The following is a 20,649-nucleotide window of genomic DNA, read 5'->3' as shown; positions in this document are numbered from 1 at the left end:
TGGAGATGGCAGGATTACAGAACATCAGGGCCGGAATGACCCTCAGAGATCGCTGCCCTCACTTAATGTCAGTAGAGGACCAGAGAGGGGAAGGGGCACACCCAGGGTCACACAGTAAGCTGATTGTTGGGCTGGCTGTCTTAACCTGCTCCAAGCTGGGCAGACTCCTCCCTAAACCTTCACTTACCATCAGCATGCATCTCCCTTGAGCACCGAATTCTGCTTCTGGGATCGGATGGTAGGGAAATGATTAAGCCAGTGTTCAAAGATCTGAGGACAAAGGTGCTCACTGCAGTATGGTTTATCAAGGCAAAAGTTGGAAACAATGTAAATTTCCATCCATAGGGGCTTTGCTTAAATAAATCAGTGTATCCTTCAAGCGGAATCCTGTGCCAGGTAGGTATAAGGACTATGGTAGTTTAAGGACAATGGGGTGGGCCTACATGTATGTACTGACATGAAAATATATCCATCATACGTGGCTAAGAAAAAAATCAGAATACAAAGTAGGCTATTTATGTTAGATAACATACTACATATATATATATATGTAGTATGTTATGTAGGTATATTATCTACATATAGATATATAGATCTCCTACATTAACAAACATCTACGCAGATAGATATTTCTTAATTTAAATGAGAAACAAACTCTAAACTCTTTCGATAAATAAGAAATCTAGCAGAATCACTGGTTTTATTCACCTGGGGTGGTGGTTTTAACTTCCACCCCCTCACAGAAATTGTCCATGCGGGAAAACAAAGTGTCTATTGCAGCGTTCTCAGTGGACACAAATCGTTACCTTAGCCCATCAGTCAGAGTCCCAGACCTCCAGGTGCTGGGGCGGCCTCTGCACACCCAGCGCCCAGCTCTGCAGCCAGCCTGGCTCACAGGCCGCCCATGTTTGAGGAACAGGGTGAGGACAGTTCCATGATATGGATTAGATTTTGTTTTCTGGAGCTCTAGGGAAAGGGGGAATGTCTTCTCCAGCTCACTTTGCTGAGGTGTCTTTCACCGGCGGGCAGGAGAGTGAGCAGTTCTCAGGACCACACGTGGGCACCCCATCAGTTAGCACCAAGAGAAAAGAAGGCAAGTTCGAGACGCCCAAAACAATGTGGAAAGAGTAAGATGCTAACAAACATGATGCCCGCCACGTTTCTCATGGCTTATGTGCATTTCAAAGTCTAAACAGATTCTTACAAAATTGTTATTTCTGGCCATCTCTGGTGGGGGAGCGGCTGCCAGGGGGACTGTAACCCTTCCTTTTATATTCTTTTCTATTGCTTTAATATTTTTCCAACAAGTGTGTATGTCTTTTATACTCGGGAAAAAAAAAAAAACTTTAATTTCGAGAAAATAACAGCAAAGCCACCTAAAACAGAAGCAGGGAAGACAAGCCTTGGCCAGGGGCATGCTCCGAGACTCTGTGGTTTCTGCTCCATGGGGCCAGGCTCCCTGTGGTCGAATCAGCCAGCGATGGGCAGCCGGCCTGAGAGAGCCCCGAGAGATGGACGGTCCCTCTGCCTCCCCACATAGGTTGGCCCAGGCCAAGACTGGGCGGGCCTCGGTGACTTGGCACCATTTCTGCTTTGTGGGTCAGTGGCTGGCACTCGGTCATTTACTAAATGCCTTTTGACACCAACTTAGTACCTGGCCTGGAACCAGGTCCTAGACATGAAGAGTTAAATAAGTCTTGGTCTTTAGGGTAACAGGCAATTACCAGACTGTGCACTGTACCATTGAGGGGGGTCCAAAGGGAGTCTGGGAGTTCTAAGGAGGAAGGTAAGAGACCCTTCCTAGAATCCTTGGATCTGCCCGAGCTGAGCGGTCCAGGACGAGTTGGTATTGGCTAGGCCAAGAAAGAAGAGAGGGCATTCCAGGTAGAGGGCTCAGCAAAGACAAAGGCGTGGAGCCATGAAAGGGGAAACAGATGAGGTGAACGTGGGCACGTGGAGGGGGCCCCCAGAGGGGTATGAGCGCAGAAGGCAAAAGCCAGATTAGGAAGACTTCAGGAACTAAACCTCAAAATCTGCACTTTACCCTGAAGGCCACTGAAAGATTTAAACACAATCAGACTGGCATCTTGAAGAAATTGGCGGAAGGAAAGGTAGACTGGGAAGGGCCTAGAGTCAGGGACACCATTTAGGAAACTGTTGTACTAATCCAGGTGAGGGGAAACGAAACCTCAATCGGGGCTGTGGCTGGGGGTGGGAGGTAATCCCTGTGCAGGGACCAACTACAAACCGGGACTGGGGAGAGCAGGGCGCCCCCAGCTTGCCCCCCACCCCGAGGCAGCCTGCGCCCCGTGGAGTTCCACGAGAGAGGGGCTCCCTGCCGTCCATGGCCGGGACCATAGGGAGGGCCGGTCTTCGCCGTCCTCATGCTCACTCTTGCCTACCCCTCCACGTCCCCCAGATCTCTGACTTGCAGCCGGGGAAGAGTTATGTGTTCCAGGTTCAGGCCGTGAATTCGGCCGGTCCAGGACAACCGTCCATGCCCACCGACCCCATACTCCTGGAAGACAAGCCAGGTAGGGGCGGGCCGAGGTGCCAGCACCACATGGCGGGGCTGCGCCACCAAGGACAGGCGGGGGCCAGAGGACGGTCGGGAGGAGCATGTGGACCTGTAGCAGGAAGGGACCCCTTCCCGCTGCCCCCTCCACGTCATCCAGCTCTGCCTTTCCTTCTTGCCTGTTTCTCCCCCACACCCCACTCCCGTTTCTTTCTGTGAGACCCCAAGATATGAGCGTTTCTTTCTATTTGATGGGGTCTTCCCTTCTTTCATATGCCGTATTCATAAATTCGCACAACTCTTCATGGATGTTTAAAGCAATACCCGACAGCATTCCGGCTACCACACGAGGCTTTGTCTGTTTTGCAGTCACAACTCCTGAGGTCCCCTCCTACCACACACGCCAGGTGCTGAGCTAGATCCTCACACGGCCCTGGCGCTCCCCACAAGCCCCTGAGCGAGGAATCATTGCCCCCACCTTAGAACTGATTTTGTTGTAGCTCCGAGGTTAAGCGATCTGGTCGCACAGCTAGTCCATGATGGAATCACTCAGCTCTGCGAACTATAAAGCACGTTCTCGTTCCATTCTTTTACTTATTCATTCATTACTTATTATTCTTTTACCAACACATCTTTGGTGATGCCCACATTGCACTGGGGACACAGCAGTGACGAGAAAGCAAGGCCCCTGCTCAAACATGGGGGAGGGGCAGGATGGACAGGAAACAAGGAAATGATGATAAGGTGCTGATTTAGGAGGGTAGTAAGTGCTATAAAGGAAATGAGCAGGGTGGTATGGTGAGGTGGGGCTTACTTTAGCCAGAGCAGTCAGGGAGGGCCTCCCTGAGGAGGTTATGACATTTGAGTTGAGAAGGAGCTGATCACAAGTCCTTGGAGGCCACAGCAAGGAGACAGGGGGTTATTATTTTATTCAAGCACAATGGGCAGCCATGGGAAAGTTTAGCAGGGAGGTATACGCTCTGGTTTATTACTTCTAAACGTTCCATGCCCCCTGCCCTTGGATCCTGCCCTCAGATGCCCGAGAGATCGAGGTTGGTGTGGATGAAGAAGGCTTTATCTACTTGGCTTTCGAAGCTCCTGAGGCCCCTGACTCGGCGGAGTTTCAATGGTCCAAGGACTACAAGGGCCCGCCAGACCCCCAGAGGGTCAAGATCGAGGAGAAAGCTAACAAGTAAGTGAGGGGAGAGGGGGCGGCCTAACCATCCACAGGCCCCAAATGTTGGCAGGTGAGCTCATGGGTGAGACCACCTGGCGGGACTCACAGACAACCGACCTGACAGGGGCTGCCTGATCCCTCTCCGAGGATGCTGCCACCACCTCAGGGAGCAATGAGGGGACAGTGCATTTAAGGGCAGAAAGGGCAACATTCATTCGCAGTTCTTCTTCTGAAAGGAATGGCATATGCCTTTGCACGTGTGCTTCCAGGGAGACGCGAAGCCCTTGGTCTCTAGCCTGGGCGCTTGCAAACGGTGACTTGCTCTTGAAAGTTGTCTGGGCTCAACATCCTCATCTGTAAAAAGAGGGGTTGGGACCAGATGTCAAATGTCCCCACGTCTCCCTCCCCCAGCCCCAGCAGCTCTGGCTTCAGCCCGGTCCAGACGATGACTTAAGCCCTGGGGGGAGAGGCTGGGCAGTGCGGCCAATGAGAAGAGAGCCTGGCTAACGGGGGCCATTGAAGGGGCCCGGCCAGAGCTGCGCTGGGTAGGGCTCCCCATGGCGGGGCAAGGAAGCAACCACCCCTGCTGCCTCACGGGTGCCGAGGCTGTGGCGCGGGTGCGGGGCCTCCAGCTCCCAGGCCTCCAGTGCACAAGGCACCTCCCTGAGTCCCTGCTCTCCTCTGTCTGCCAGGTCCAAGGTCATCCTGAAAGAGCCTGGCCTTGAAGACTTGGGCACCTACTCCGTGGTGGTCACCGATGCTGATGAAGACATCTCGGCCAGCCACACGCTGACGGAGGAAGGTAAAGCCCCCACCCCACTGCCGCCTCCCCAGAGAGACGGGCCCAGAGGGAGTCCCAAACACAAATGTCCCCAGAGGCCGGCGAGAAGAAACAAAAATTAATAAAGCAACAATTTCCAGAGAGGGAGGCCCATTCAGCCAGCCAGACAATTTTAATCAGGATTTATTGAGCACCTGCTCCATGGGCGCAACAGTCAAAAATCCCTGCTTGGTGGAGTTCACATCCTTGTTGTCTCTCTTTCCTTTTTCTACTTTCGATAAAAGCAAAGGTGCCAGAATCCTTTCACCTTCTTCTGTAGCCCCAGAAATACAGCAGTGCAGTGTGAGGATAAATTGCAAATGGCAGCTGGTCTGAGGAATGAAGGTGACAGTAGGGAGCAGCGGGGACTGGGGCAAACCAGAGAGTAGATGCCGCGTCTCAAGGGGCATCCATGTTTGATGATTTAAGCAGAAATGGGGCTGGTGCGGATGATGACAAGATTCACTCTCTGCTGTCTCCAGAGTAACTGAGGGACAGCGCATTGCCTCCCCTGCTGGTTGCTCAGGAGACCCTCTGATTTTTTTAAGAAGCAGAAGCCAGACAGGCTCAGGTTCCAATTCCAGCTTCACAGTTTCCTGGCTGTTTGATGTTGAGCAAGTCATGTCACCCCTCTGGACATCAGCTTGCTCATCTGTAAAGGGAGATTATAATCCCCCCTGGCTGCCCCAACTGAAACAATATTACACACACACAATTCTAGGCACACTCAAGCCATCCACAAACAGGATATGTTTGGGTTTTGTTTTATTTTGCTTTTACTTGCCATGAGTCCAGACTCATCATACTAAGGACTCTGGGGCTTATACGGGAAAATGAAGTATGGGCTCTACCCCTGCCAATTCTTCCATCCACACATATTTATTGAGCACCTACTGTGTGCCAGACCCTCATGTAGGTCCAGAGCTCAGCTTAGCAGAAAAGACAAATCTACAAACCTAACACACAGAAGCAGTAAGCAAAGAGACAGCGCCCCACCAAGCTGCCCTAGCGACTTGTAGACTGAAGTGCTCAGGAGAGGGGCCAGACCCTCCAAGGTGGGACAGCATATTACAGTGGGGGAACACTGGGGCTCAGGGACCAGTGAGCCTGGGGTGGTGGGAGGTGGGCAACAATGCTCGCCCCACAGCGTTGTGTGGGACTAGTGACGTAACGTGGAGCCTGGCACTTGGTGGGCACTTCTTGGAGGAGGTGACACTTGATCTCAGGGTGGTCGGCAGCAGCCCCCCTTCCCCCTCGGTGCCCCAGGGCCAAGGCCCACAGTGCTCATCATGACCTCCTGTGTAGCAAGTGACTCTGGGTTGAGGGGGAGTCTCTTGGGATGGCTGCTGTGGACCCCACTGCCCAGGCATTTCATTCTCTTTGGTTTTTTCCCCTTGTTCCTTCCTGCCCCAGAGTTGGACAAGCTGAAGAAGTTGAGCCATGAGATCAGGAACCCAAGTAAGCTGGGCCCACTGGGGTGTCCTGAGCAGAGCTGAATGGGGCAGAGGGGCAGAGGACGGGAGCATCATGGGGCTGGAGAGTCAGGGGCCCACGGAGTCAGCGGTCCATGAGAAGGAAAGGGGCGGCCAGCAGGGAGGAGAGGGGTTCCAAAGGAAAGCAGAGCAGATGATTTCGTCTCCTTATAATCATTATCATTGGCTCTTTAGTAGTTTGGATTTTGGATCATCCAAACCTCTACTTCCCTGTTCTCTTATAAAATAGCTTTTGATCTTCTTGCTTTACTTCTCTTAAATTCAAACCAGTTCATTACAAATCAGTGCAACATGAGTGAGGGGCATGGCCTTCAGACGCTTCGAGCACTTTGCCTGTTAAATGCCCAGGGTGTGCTCAAGGTGGGGCTGGTCGGGAGGGAGAAGGGGAGAAGGGGGGCGCCCACCCCCTTCCGTGTCCTCTGGCTCGCAGCCATCAAGCGGATCTCCGGCTGGAACGTTGACATCCTCGAACAAGGAGAGGTGCGCCTGTGGCTGGAAGTAGAAAAGTTATCTCCAGCCGCTGAGCTGCATCTAATCTTCAACGAGAAGGAGATCTTCAGCTCACCGGTAACTGGGGTCTCAGACTGCTTAGGGAGGTACCCCTGCCCGGGATGTGGCCTCTCAAGGCAGGGGCTCTCCGCAGCCCAGCACCCGCCCCCTAGTGGACATTTTAGAAATAGCCACATACTTTGGCTGTCCCAGGGATAGGGTGAGGGTGGGACGCCTGGCTTTTAGTGGCGGTGGAGGGCTCAGGGCTAGCTGCCCGCCAATGCAAGGATTCTCCCACAGATAAAGAATACCCATGGCCCCCCCCACTACTTTTGAATGTCTTACCAGACATTCTTAAGATTAAAAGCCTACATTCATGCTCATAATTATCCAAGCCTAGACCCTAATTCTGTAATATAAATACAACGGATTTTTGCACAGTTTGGGGGTTCTTTTAAAGATTTTATTTTTATTCATTTGAGAGAGAGAGAGAGAGCACAACCAGTGGGAAGGGGCAGAGGGAGAGGGAGAAGAAGACTCCCCGCTGAGCAGGGGGCCTAATGTGGGGCTTGATTTCAGGACCCTGAGATAGTGACCTGAGCCCAAGGCAGACGCTCAACTGACCGAGCCACCCAGGTGCCCCTGCACAGTTTTAATATACACCAAATAGAGACTTATTCTACAAGCCACTTTACCTACGCTCTTCCATTCATTTTCCTGTTCTCGTACGAAATAGCTTTTGATCTTCTTGCTTTACTTAATTTCCCTTAAATTCAAACCAGTTCATTATAAATCAGGGCAACATGAGTGAGATTATGTCTGAGCATCTACTATTGAAATACATATGGCTTTTATTTCTTCTTCATATTACAGTGGTGGTATTACATTGCTTTTCTGGGGAAAAAAATCATGTGTGTAGGTTGTATTAGATGGAGCCACGAGTCGCCCATAATCAACTGTTTTTACAAACATGGCAATTTTGATCTCAGGAGAGATCCAATCATGACATCATGTTATTTACACATTCCATCTCTGGGTGGCAAAGTGGCCATCAGTAGATATGTGTTACAGAAAGGGGCACCAGTTCCAACAGAGGAGAAAGAGCTCAGGGCTGGATGTCAGAAGACTCATACCCACCTCCTGAGGGCTGTGTGCCCTCGGGCAGTTCTCTTCACCTCTCTGTGCCACAGTTTTTGTACCTGTACAATGACAGTTGGTTGTCCCAGAATCAGAAGAAGCAAATGAGAAAACTGATGCGAAAGTTCTGCATAAAGATTAATCATGACCTTGGTACATGGTAGAGGATGTGTGACCAAGTCTGCACTCTGCCGCGCACAGCATTGGGACTATTGGTTTTCCCTACAGAAAAATAAAACTAGATGGCTCCCTCAAACCACACATACAAATAAATCCAGAGGGGATACAATCCTAAATGTGGAAAATAAAACTTTTAAAACTGTTAGAACACGACAAAATGTAAATGAGTGTTAATTCTGGGTAGCAGGGCACCTGGGTGTCTCAGTCGTTAAGCATCTGCCTTTGGCTCAGGTCATGATCCCAGGGTCCTGGGATGGAGCTCCGCATCGGGAGACCTGCTTCTCCCTCTCCCACTCCCCCTGCTTGTGTTCCCTCTCTCACTGTATCTCTGTCAAATAAATAAATAAAATCTTTAAAAAAAGAAAAATTCTGGGTCGCAAGTACACAGGCATTCTTTATATTATTCTTTATACTTTTATGGGGATTTGTAGAAAGAAGTAGAAAATGTGGCACCATAGGGGTTGGGGGCTTATTATCAATTGCAATTAATTCAAGCACCCAAGACTCTCCTGTGCCTGCTGGGCCCCATGGGTGTTCCCAGGACCCCCGCCCCGGTCTCCAAAGGCTTCTCACTCCGCACATATCACCCACCACCCAAGTCCAAGTACGCCCTGATTTGTGCCCCACAGCACAAATCCCCTGGGCTAGGCAAAGGGCAAAAAAAGATTCTCCGGGTTTATTCTCCCCAGAACCGCAAAATCAATTTTGTCCGAGAGAAGGGCCTGGTGGAAGTGATCATCCAGAACCTGTCAGAGGATGACAAAGGGTCCTACACCGCTCAGCTCCAGGATGGAAAAGCCAAAAACCAGATCACCCTGGCACTGGTGGATGACGGTCAGCCACGCCCAACCCCCACCCCTGCCCCAAGCCCGACCTCAGCTCTCCGCTCTCCGCTCTGGGGCTTTCTGTGCATCCTGCTGCGCCTCTCCGGACCTGCGCTCCTCCCGGCTCAGGCCAGTTCCTCCCTCTGTGTTCACAGATTTTGACAAACTTTTGAGGAAAGCAGAAGCTAAGAGAAGAGACTGGAAGAGAAAACAGGGTAAGAACGGCTGGGTGAAGTTCAAAAGCGGCCAGTGGTCAGTGCTGAGGACCTGCTGGGGACCTGCTGGGGACCTGCTGGATCCCTCAGCCCCGCTGGGTCCCAGAGGGAGGGCCACTGCAATGCAATCCCGTTCTGTCCCCGTGCAAGAGCGACACTGAGAGTCAATCCAGCCCTGAGAGTGACACCTCCTTACACTTCTCTCCCTAGCACCCAGCTTGCCTCGCCGCAGTCCCTGCCTTGGAGGGGGCCACTCTGGCCGGCCTGTGGTCACTAGGTGCCCCCCTTCCCCGCTGACTGCCCGCCCCCGTTGGTTGCCCCCTCTCGCCACCAGGTGGCGCCCTGGCGGAGCCTGGCGCCCTGACGGTGGACGTGTTTGTTTTACGCTCTCAGGTCCGTATTTCGAGGAGCCCTTGCAGTGGAAGATCACGGAAGACTGCCAAGTGCTGCTGACCTGCAAGGCAAATCCCTGCCCCTGCCTCCAGCCCTGCCCCCGGCCCAGTGCGGGGAGTGTGTGGCTCGTCCCCAAGCCTGGTGGCTGTCCTTGCCCTCTTCCCCGAATTCCTGTGCTTGGCTGACCCCAAGGAGCAGTAGCCCCAGGGAGACTACATTTAACTGGAAAACAAAACTATCCCCCCCCACCCCCACCCCGCAAGAGCCCACAGAGCCGAATTAGTGTGGTTTGGATCAGCCTTCAGCCAGATCTCCCTGCTGTTCTGGCAAGGAGTTCTGCGGGGCCTGGGCATCTGGGAGCAGCAAGTGAGGGGTCTATATTATTGAGGGGGATTCCCTGGTGTTCATTAGTAGTCTTGCCAGACTCTGTGCTGTGTTGTGAGATAAGCATGGATCAGAAAACAAGTAGAGAAAGAGCTCTAGACCACACCTAAGAGGTAGAGTCTAGAGCACGGTTTTAACCGAGTCTGTCTGACTCCAAAGCTGGGGCTCCTTCTCAGCACCCGGCAGCCTCTTTAGTTGACTGGGGAAGGGCAGGAAGGGCAGGGGAGAGTGCCCTCCCAGAATCATATCCATTCAGCGAACTCAAAGTACCTACTATGCACCAGATACTCTGCATGGCACTGGACATACAAAGATGAAAAAGTGGGGTCTCCTTAGACGTCTAGGAGCCCAGGGGTCTGAGGCAGGATCCTTGGAAAACAGCATGCCTCCTGCTGTGATCCAGACACGTGCCAGAAATTGGTTAATCATGACTGGGGCACTCTGGGGTGCTTCAAGGAAGGCCTCATGGAGGAGGTGACACCTAACTTGCGTCTGTAAGAGGCATAGGCACTTACAAGGAAAAATGGAGGAGGGAAGAGATCAAAAGGCAGAGGGAACACCATTAGTGAAAATCCAGAATGCATAACCAGCGGAGGAGATACGGTGTGAGGAATAGCTGAGACCCAGGAAGGAATTAGCTAAGAGTGGGGATGGGGATGGGGGAGAGTCAGGTTTGTCGGGGGAAAAAAAGATCTGATGAGTTGAGTTTTTACTTAGAAAGTGTGAGGGAGTCTCTTCATTCCCCACCTGCCTCAGGCGACCAACACCAAGAAGGAAACCCACTTCCAGTGGTTCTTCCAGAAGAGAGAGACACCGGCCGGTCAGTACGACCCAGAGACTGGAGTAGGAACTCTGTGCATCGAAGAGGTAAGCGCAGCTCCAGCTTCAGGTCTCAAACCCCCCAGGCAGCACCCAGAGCACTGGGCATGGAGTCCGGAGCAGGGCCAGGACCAGGGTGAAGCAAGTGAGGCACTCGCTTCTAGCACAAAATGTAAGGGGGCACTGAAAACTCAGTAATCAAGATAAATAACATTTCATGCAGTATTTTTTAATCAAAATTAATGCAAAAAAATAAAAGCCCATGGAGGGGGAAATAGCAAGATTTTAAATAAAGACAGAAACAGTAATACTGATTTTTTTTATTATTTTTTAAGATTTTTATTTATTTATTTGACAGAGAGAGACACAGTGAGAGAAGGAACACAAGCAGGGGGAGTGGGAGAGGGAGAAGCAGGCCTCCAGCCAAGCAGGGAGCCCGATGTGGGGCTCGATCCCAGGACCCTGGGATCATGACCTGAGCCGGAGGCAGTTGCTTAACAACTGAGCCACCCAGGCGCCCCAGTAATACTGATTTTTCCTTTTGTTTGGATTCCATTTCTGGCCCTGCCACCGTGTGGCCTGGGGCTAGTCACTGTCCTTCTGTAACCTTGGTTTTCATCTGTAGCATGAACGGGTCAGAAGGGAGGCTGTCTCTCAAAGGTTCTTTCCCGCCTCAGCCAACAGTCTGGGATTCGGGACAGGAAGGCTCTCTCTGTGTGGGGCAGGGCTGGGCAGAGCAAAGCAGGGCTGGAGCTCCCTGCTCCAGCCCACGACCCCCTCCTGGCCTCCAGACGAGGGTGGCCTGGTTACAATCAAAACACAAGGCTTGTTCTCAAACATTCAGTGCTTTTCTGCCCCGCTGCTGGTTTCTGTAGCCTCATGAGGCGCCCAGGAGGACTGGAGAAATGCCAGTTTGCTGACTAGGAAGGAAATAATGATTTTAGGGTCTTCCCCCAGATCCTGGCCAGGAGTTGGCCTTTGTCACCAGAGTGCAAGCTCCTCCTCACACAGAGCGTAGCATCAAGTAGGTGCTTACTAGCTACTGAGGCTTCTTACAACAGTCCGTCTAACTGGTACAGAATTTTCTGGCTTCTAAAGCGTTACCTCCCTTGATCCTCACAGCAACTACAGCACATAGCCAGGCAAGGATGATGCCACCATTTTACAGATGAGTAAAGGGAGGCTCAGAGGGTTTACATACCAAGACACAAGGCTAGAGAGTGGACTTTGGAGCCTTCACTGGGGGGGGGGGGACATAAGAGAGGACTATTGGGGTTCAGCCCTTCGATCCCCAGGTTACAAGCTGTCTCTGCCTTGGATTCTGCCTCAAAACACACTCTGTAGAGACGGCCAGGGTGGGAGGGCCCCTTGGAGGGGACAGGGAAGCAGAGAGTACTTCCCAGGGCCTGAAGGAGATGCTTCAGAAGCACAATCCAAGTTCTTGCATTGCTGAGTGTTAGTTCAGACTTCATTTGGGGTTGATGAGCATGTGCCAGAAAGGAGCCCCTTGTCCTGGGCCAAAGATAACACACTTCCTTCTGGAGAAGTGCAGAGGGGTCCCTGGGTCCCATCCGGGGACCTCCAGGGAGAATGAAAGCTCAGATGATTCTGCAAGGAGAGTTCCTCATGCTCTGCTTGGCGCAGCTGCCTGTGAATCCAAATGTGGGGTGTCTGCTTCTGCCCTCAACTCCCCCTCACCCCCACCCCTAGGCCCAGACAAGCCCTGAACTTGGAATCAAAGAGCTCTGGAGCTAGAAGGAGCCTTAGCAATCACCCATTCCAGATGGGTAAACTGAGGCCCAGAGAGGAGAAGAGTTTTGCCTGAGATCATGCAGAGAGTTAGGGACAGGTCTGGAGTCCAGGCTGATTTGCACTCCTTCCAGAACCCGTTCTGACACCGTCATCTCTCATTTTTCTTTCCAGCTGTCCAAAGAGGACCAGGGAATTTATAGAGCAACGGTTTCTGACAATCGAGGGGAGGATGACACCATACTGGACCTCACAGGTGAAGGTAGGGACTGGCGGCGTTAGAGATGGGCCAGGGGGACCCAGGGGGTCACACAGAATCAAAAGATGTGGCATGACCCGTGGGGTAAAATTTATGGGATCCCCATATCACTTGGGGGCAACAGAGAGGCTAAGTGACCTGCCCAGGGCGGCACAGCTGGTCAGTAGCAGGGGCCTGGTCTGTGACACCAACACCCATGCTCTCTTCAATATACCAGTGAACCTAGGCTTCAAGACCCAAAGCCAGAGTTCACTCCTCCACCCTACACTGGGCCCCAGACTCCTTATCAGGCTGGTTGGCCCAGCCTCAAGAAAATTGTCAGGCTGGCCCATTTGCCCTCCATCCATGGTGCTCCCCTGCCCCATCAATCAGTGAGTGCCCCAGACCCACTCACCCCAAGCCATGGGAGTCATCCTGCAGAGTTCCCTGTGCCCTGAGCTGTTCATGAGTTCCACCAGCCTTTTCCAGGGACATGCTCACCTCTGGCATGTCCCTGGGAGGGCCCTACATCAGCTGACCATTCTCTCTGTCTTCCTCTAGCCCTGGATGCCATCTTCACTGAGCTGGGCAGGATTGGTGGTAAGCAAGCCCCCTCTCCCCACTTTGCTCAGCTCTGTCCTGATGCAAACAGCCTCCAGGGCACCTCCAACCATTTCCAACTTCAAAGATTGAGGGAGAAGTTCCTGACTCCTCGCAATGTCACGTTCCCCCCCACCACACCGCCAGAGCAGGGTGAGCTGGCTGGCCCCAAAATGTGCCGCCCAAAGGACCTTGGCCTTCTTTGCCTCCCCAGCCCTCTCTGCAACCCCACTGAAAATCCAGGGGACTGAGGAGGGGATCCGGATCTTCAGCAAGGTCAAGTACTTTGACATCCAGTACATGAAAACCACCTGGTTCCACAAGTAAGTTGGCCTTCCCCTGGAGCCCTAGCCAGGCTGGGGGGGTAGAGGGTGGGGGAGGACAGGCAGCATCCACCCCAGAGCCCAGTCCCAAGGGGTTGGCAGAGAAAGATCTCCCACCAGTTGCACTGTCCACAGAGGGAGTCAGGGATAGGGAACAGCAATTAAAGGCACAGAAGGGAGGCTCCCCAAGGAAGGTCAGAACCCTGGTGATAAAACCATTTTTCCAGAATATCCGTGGCCACAGAAGGATCATTGTCTTAGAGCAGCATCTGGGAACTGGGGGAGGGATGGAAAACCAGATGGTCAGGTAGGTCAAGGTTGCCCTTTTGGGTCTTTGCAGACCTAGCAAACTCAGGCAGCCAGGCTGAGGGAAGAGGTGCAGGCAGAGGGACCAGTGGGGCTGACAACTGACTGACTGCCAGGGCTTAAAGGCAGGATGGGTAGGTTACCCACAGAGACTGGCTGACAGCCAGGAGCTAAGTGACCACAGACAGTTTGAGAGCATTCTTTTCCCAGGACTGCTTATCATTTGCATGCCTCAGCCTCACAGAGCAGACATTACTGCACCTGCCCTATGGAGAAGGCTAGACTGACTTGGTCAAGTTTGTCAAATGTGTGAGAGCCCAAACCAAGGACTCCTTTCCCAGCTAGAGTTACTGAGCCCAAGGATCCAGTCCAGAGGTGTCACCTCTGTGACCCAACACTGAAGACATGGACCAGGTGTCTCCAGGAATGACGTTTAAGTAAAGAAAGGAAGGAGTTTCTATGGTTTTTAAGGGCTAGGAAAGGGTGATTGTTTGAAGAAACACTAGAAGGGTTTGAGCTGAGGAGAGTGACAAGGTGAGGAAGTGACCCTGAGGGTGGAGGAGGTGGTGGGCCCTGACCTGGGAGCGCCATTTCCTTGGATCCCTAGCCTACAGGACGTGTCACAAGTACAGACTCAGCATTGGAACATAGCTGATGTGCCACAGATTTGCTGAACGAACGAACGAATGAATGAATGAATGAATGATAGATGGATGGATGGCCAACCCAACCCTGGAAACAAAACGCCAGGAGAGGAGTTTGGGGTAGGGGGTGTCTGTAACCCCACAGCCAGCCAGCACGATGAGCTGAGCCAAATCAAATGCTTCTTTGTCCTCGTATCCAGAGAAAAGCGCCTGGAGAGTGGTGACCGCATAAGGGCTGGCACCACCCTGGATGAGATCTGGCTCCACATCCTGGACCCCAAAGACTCAGACAAGGGCAAATACACCCTGGAGGTAGCCGCGGGGAAGGAAACCCGGCAGCTCTCAACTGATCTCTCGGGACAAGGTGAGCTGGCCACAGAGAAACCTGTTTAGAAAATCCCATGGTCTTTGCGGGGGGAGGGGACTCCTATCTCCCCACCCAAAGCGGGCACTGCCCCGAGAGAACACAGGGTGGGGAGGACGGTGGAGGAAGAGTGGGCGCAAAGCCCTGTACCTGCAGGTCACAGGGGCTGAGGGGCTGACGCTCCCCTTCCCTCCCCCTCTTTCCTTCCGGCAGCTTTTGACGATGCTTTGGCTGAGCACCAGAGACTGAAGTAAGTGCCTTTTGCCTTTCTTGTGTGAATCAGAGGCCCCTGGGGGTATGGCACGAGCTGGGTACAGGACCCCTTCCCGGGAGCCTTGGCCAGCTCCACCTTTCCCTCGTCACCCCCCTCACCCCTACCCAGGGCAGGCTCGATCTTTAACAAATGAAACTCAAGCCTTTTTCCCATTTCTGTTTTTCAGAGCCTTGGCCATCATTGAGAAGAGTAAGTTCCCTCGTATTTCTGTTGTTCTTGCGTCTGGGTTTGGGGCAGCTTCCCATGAGTTTATGCCTCCCAGCAGGGATCTGAAGTCCCGGTTCCCCCGTGGGCTCTGTGTGGCTGTGGGCGGCGGCAGCACAAAGGCAGATGGATGGATAAGGGGTCCAAGGATAGCGGAGATGGTGGGTGTGGACCGAGCAGGCTCACAGACAAGATCAAGGGCAGCATCCAGGCCCTGAAAGGTCGGGACTGACAGGAATGAGGCTGGGCGGGCTCTCTCATGAGGCCTGGGGAAGGGACGACCTCCGGAGCTGAAGCCAGTCTGGCTGGTGGGGCACTGGGGCCTCAGCTGGTCCGGAACACAGGCCCAACCCCAGAGGGATGTGGTTTGGCTGCTGAGCAGCAGGGATGCCACCGCCAAGTCCACATACTTTAGCTTCATCACCTGTCCCCAGTCAGTTCCTCCTTCTCTGCTCTTGAGGGCAGGGGCACCTCACTGTCCCCTCCAGGTACCACCCATTATAAGGATCACTTCAAGGCAATAACAGAAGCACAGTATGTCCCCCATCTTCTGTTTGGGAAGGCAAGGAAACATGTAACACACATTTAGAGATTTCCACCCAAAATGTTGAAAAGAGAGAAAAGAAAACATGACTTAAAAAGAACCCCAACTCTGTGGGACCTGATTCTGGGAAGCAATGGCAGGAATTCATTCATCACTGGAGTCTCTCTATTCCCTTCCAGATCGTGCCAAAGTGGTGAGGGGCCTGCCAGATGTAGCCACCATCATGGAAGATAAGGTAGCAAGCAACCCCAGCCTGTGGCGAGCAGTCCCCCCTCTGCACTCCCTCTGTACCCATCAGAGATCATGATACAGAATAGCACCGTGGATTCAAGAGCCAAAGGAGCTGGCTCCATCAGAGCCTGGCCGAGTGGCCACAACTCATTTGTTGCGTGTCGTATAAAGGAAACGCTGAGCCTGGTGTCAGGCCCCTGGGGGTGCTCACCCCACCTCTCGAGGTGGCCCTGGGCGTCACAGACTTCTGCCTATGAACTTCCATTTCCATTTCCATAGGAGTTCTACTAGATGATCCCTAAAAGCCCCTCCAGACCTGAAAGTATGCAAGCCTAGTGTTCTAGAAAATGATCATTCATGTTTGTATTGTGCTTACTTTGTGCCAAGCACTGTTCCATATATGTGTACATACTTTCATTTGTTTAACCATCAAGGCAACCATGGGAAATAGAGTATTATTACCACTCTTAGTCACTCTTTATAGCTGAGCAAACTGAGACCCAGAGAGGTCAAGAGACTTTCCTAGGGTCACACAGCTTGAAGGGACAGAGCTGAGATTCAGAGTCTGCATGTGCTCAGCTCCAGACAGTGTTTGATCATTACACTATAGTGCTCTGTGTTAGAGCTTGTTCACGAGTTTTCATACCCGATTCATAAACCTTCGTGTTAAAGCAATATAGTCTTATTTGCATGGTAAAATCATAATGGCAACAAAAAGCAATAAAGCAAAATTCAGGCCAATGTGGGGCAGATGATTGCTAGGGTAATGATGGTCTGAAATTCTAACTGGTAAGTATTTCTGTCGAAACTTGAGGATGGAGGATGTGGGATTAAAATAAAATGTCTCTCCCTTTAATGTTCTCCTTTTATGGGTTACAATAGAACACAGGTAATAAATTTATCACCAGGAACAACCTCTCTGGGGGAGTGAAGGTGAACGCCAAGTGTGATTATAAGGAGGCAAGACTGAGCATTCCCTTCCTGTCCTTTCCTACAGACCCTGTGCCTGACCTGTGTCATCTCGGGAGACCCCAGCCCTGAAATCTCTTGGCTGAAGAATGACCAGCCTGTCACCTTCCTTGACCGCTACCGCATGGAAGTGAGGGGTTCGGAGGTCACCATCACCATCGAAAGGGTCAACAGTGAGGACAGTGGGCGCTACGGCGTCTTCGTCAAGAATAAGTATGGCTCTGAGACGGGCCAGGTCACCATCAGCGTGTTTAAGCACGGGGAGGAGGCCAAGGTGCTAGAGAAGACGAGAGGGCATGCGGAGGCACCACCTGTGGTCTAGTCTGCATGGACCAGTGGGGTCAAGCAGTACGTCACAGCCTGGCACAGGCCATGGGGGCAGGCGGGGGGTGGGGGGAGGGGAAGGGGACAGGGTGGAACCGCGGATGGGGGGGAAGTGGGGATGAGAGTGGACCGAGCACACCAAAGCACAGAAGCAAAGGCCTCGCTGGGGTCCTGAACGGTCTCGGGGTGGTGGGATCGGCAAGACTCCGCTCCCAGTCCAAACTCTGCGTGAGCCTCACCTTTCTTATCTGCTAAATGGCAATTCCTACTCCAAGGGATTGTTTCTGAAAAACCCTTTATCAACCATATTCCAGGGGTTCTCAACAAGAGGCACTTTGCCTTCCGGGGGGACATTTGGCCATGTCCAGACTTCTGGTTGTCACAATCAGAGGCGTCTTCTGGCATCTGGTAGGTAGAGGCCAAGGACGTTACTAAACCATAGCTCCCCACCACATAGAATTATCGGCCCCCAAAGGGCAGTGGTGCCGAGGTTGAGGCACCCTGCCGTAAACGGTTGGATGGCCATATCCCTCGTTTAGGGGTCTGTATTTTCAGTTCCCTTCAGTTCAACAAACATTCATCCGAGCTCCAGCTGTGCCAGGCTGAGGAGATCACTGGAAGCTCAAAGATAAATGATATGCAGGCCCCACCCTCGAGGCTTCAGCCCAGAAGGAGAGACAGACCTGGATACAAAAGACTCCAGGCCAGGCAGATAAGGATGACAAAACGGATCCAAAGAAAGTGCCACTAGTGGTCAGAGGAGGGAGACAGATGTTCGTCCTAGTGGGGGAAGGTGGGCTTTAAAACACCTTCACGGACCTAGCGGAATTGGTGTTGGACCCTGAAAAACGAGTCCAATTTGGCAACGGTATTGGGAGGACATTTCCGGAGGTGGGGAGATGCTGCTTAGCTGGCCTTGGGTGCCAGGCTGGAGAGGACGACCACCTCAGGACCTCTCCCCGCTCGGGGCCTCTGCCTGGTGTGAGAGATACTGGTTGGCCCTGCCCAATGGACCTCAATCCAGAGCGGGGCATGTCTCAGCCCTCCTGTTTCCGTCTTTTTTTTTTTTTTTTTTTAAATAAGATTTGGAGGGAGTGGGGTTTATAAAATTATAGATGTTTGTTGTAATAATTTGGAAAACCGCGAAAACTGTAAAGGATAAAATAAAAATCATCAGTACTCCCACCACCAGGAGATAACCCCTGCCTCTGATTTCTGAAATGGCTCCCAAACTTGGGGATGAAATGAATCCCTCCTCATTTGCCACCTATACACACAGGCAGACGTGGTGGGTTAAGGTACACCCCCTGAGGCTCCCGCTCCAGGCTATCTGGCACAGCCAGACCTGGTATCAGCGAGGGGGGTGGGGGGAATGTGACTGTCTCTGGCTGGGAGCAAGCCTGAGAATTGTGTAGATCTTGGAGACACCCATACCTAGGGTTGAAGCCACACACTCGCTGTGTGCTCTTGCGCAATTCTTTCCCTTTCTCTGGGCCCCGCTCCGTTTCCCGTCTATAAAACAAGAAGCCTGAAAGATCATTTCTGAGGGCCCTTCCAGCTGACCCTAAGAGTTTTATTACCTCTCTGAACCTCTGTTTTGCTTTGCTCTTCTCATACCTGGTGAAAAAGAAGGCTCTATCCTAGCCCCTGCTCCCACTCCTGTACTTGGGATCTCAGAGGAGACTTGGCTTCTTTCCTGAGTCACTGCAAAATGTCACACATTTCAAAGAGATCAGAAAGCATGGTATCCATGCCCTTCCTGCTTAGAATCATACCAGCCTCACATTTGCTCATGTATGTACTTCGTCTTAACGCAAGGCACTTTAGCATCTCCTCCACAAGATCATCCCCACATAGGGAGGAGGCAGGCGGAGATCACGATGGTCACAGGCATACACCTCAAAGGTTATGCAGCGTTCTCCTATCTCATTGCTCATCAGATCAAATGCAACAGCATCATTGGCTCCATTTCCCCAGATAGGGCAGCTGAGAGCCCAAATGGTAAGTGGCAGAGTCAGGACAAGAACAAGAATCCCTGGGTCCTGGTTCAGAGGATGCTTTGCTCCACCTGCCACCCCTGAGCAATGTCCAAACCACTGGTCTTCATCTTCTTCTCCCCTCCCCAGCCCTGTTCCCCATGGCCTCCACTCCTACCCCCGGCCTAGGCTGCTGGACCCCTGTGGTTCCTCCTTAGCTACAATTCCCACTCGCTCTTTATATCAATCTTGTAATGGTTCATCCTGGGAAACATCTCAGTCTAGCCTAATCCCTGGTACCCTGCGTGCGACTCAGAGAGTTGGAACTTTGCGTCTCTTACCTGGTGGAGCCCATCAGTGAACACAGGACTCGTCTGTGGGTCTCCCAACATGCTGGACTTACAGGGAGCTAGGCAGGGTTAGAGGAAGGATGGCCAGTGGTTTCCCCCTGTTATCCCACCCCCAGCCTCTCATCACCTACAGGTACCTGTTCTGCCACCTTCCAAGTACCAGCCTTGGGTGCAATCCTCGACCTAAAGCATTAAGACCTAAGAGTAAACAGGAAGAGCACAGGGAGCAAGAATCCTAATGGGAAATGACTGGCCGGTGTAACAATTAACCTCTACCCACTCGGCCTCAGCCACCATGCTCGTCAGATGCTTTCAATACCTTAAAATTTCCAAATCACTTCCAGCAACTTGGGTGACGTTTTCATGCCAAAAATACTTTCAGAAGTAACACTCCCCAGATTTCTCTAGCTAGAGGAAGCCAGATATTTTATTTTCAGCATTTGGGGAAAAAAAAAAAAAAGTATAACTCTTAAGGCCAGAGGAGTTTCAGCAAAGGAGGGCCCTGGGTTGAGAGCAAAACAAATTGCACAGCGTGGAAGGAATGTGCCCCTCCACTCTTGGGCTTCTTTCATGTCATGGAGCTGGCCCGACTTGCATGTCATTTCTTCCTATGTAAGCAGATCTAAAGAAAGAAACACGAGGCCACTCAAAAGCCTTTTTGTTCCAATTATAGAAATGTTCATGGCGAAACGAGTCTTTGGGTTTGCTTTAAAATACTCCAGTTGTGTTTTTTTTTTTTTTTTTAGGTAGAAGGAGGGAGATAAATGAAAGAGTTAGCAAAATCTTGATGATTCATTAAGCTGGGTGGGTACAAGCCGTTCTACTACCATTCTCTCTACTTTTGTATATGTTTGAAATTTTTCATAATTAAAGATTTTAAAGACTCCATGAGAAACAAATCCTCAGCTGTCTTTTCATCTGGAGTCATATATTTTTTTTTTTAACCCGGGTATTAGTCAAGGATATTAGACACAGGCCAGAGAGAAGAGTTCTTCTCTTGCAGGCAATCTAGAACAGTCTGCTATTTTTCGATCACACTAATTAAAATTAGTGGTAACGCAATACACTACAAGAAATCATTACCAAGTAATAGCTGTAGTTAAAAAA

General features: G+C 51.8%; 1 protein-coding gene across 4 annotated transcripts in view; it reads left to right on the top strand.

Annotated features, from left to right (window-relative positions):
- MYOM3 (myomesin 3) overlaps window positions 1-18,395 on the top strand; it is a 49,144-nt gene extending 30,749 nt beyond the window's left edge. For 3 of the 4 annotated variants that reach the window (XM_027573580.2, XM_027573493.2, XM_035726952.1), the window contains 17 exons: window positions 2,420-2,534; window positions 3,551-3,707; window positions 4,385-4,494; window positions 5,926-5,970; window positions 6,436-6,572; window positions 8,501-8,645; window positions 8,791-8,850; window positions 9,244-9,311; window positions 10,384-10,494; window positions 12,370-12,457; window positions 12,995-13,033; window positions 13,248-13,356; window positions 14,507-14,670; window positions 14,884-14,920; window positions 15,111-15,133; window positions 15,872-15,927; window positions 16,921-18,395. In XM_027573580.2, the coding sequence (XP_027429381.2) occupies window positions 2,420-2,534; window positions 3,551-3,707; window positions 4,385-4,494; window positions 5,926-5,970; window positions 6,436-6,572; window positions 8,501-8,645; window positions 8,791-8,850; window positions 9,244-9,311; window positions 10,384-10,494; window positions 12,370-12,457; window positions 12,995-13,033; window positions 13,248-13,356; window positions 14,507-14,670; window positions 14,884-14,920; window positions 15,111-15,133; window positions 15,872-15,927; window positions 16,921-17,214 (1,758 nt within the window). In that variant the 3' untranslated portion in view covers window positions 17,215-18,395. The remainder of the gene's footprint in view (window positions 1-2,419; window positions 2,535-3,550; window positions 3,708-4,384; window positions 4,495-5,925; window positions 5,971-6,435; window positions 6,573-8,500; window positions 8,646-8,790; window positions 8,851-9,243; window positions 9,312-10,383; window positions 10,495-12,369; window positions 12,458-12,994; window positions 13,034-13,247; window positions 13,357-14,506; window positions 14,671-14,883; window positions 14,921-15,110; window positions 15,134-15,871; window positions 15,928-16,920) is intronic. The other variant, XM_027573657.2, reaches the window with a different exon arrangement.
- The last annotated feature ends 2,254 nt before the right edge of the window (window positions 18,396-20,649 follow it).

Source organism: Zalophus californianus, chromosome 4 (assembly GCF_009762305.2).
Source record: "Zalophus californianus isolate mZalCal1 chromosome 4, mZalCal1.pri.v2, whole genome shotgun sequence".
NCBI lineage: Eukaryota > Metazoa > Chordata > Mammalia > Carnivora > Otariidae > Zalophus > Zalophus californianus.
This window is presented reverse-complemented; position numbering and strand designations above follow the sequence as displayed.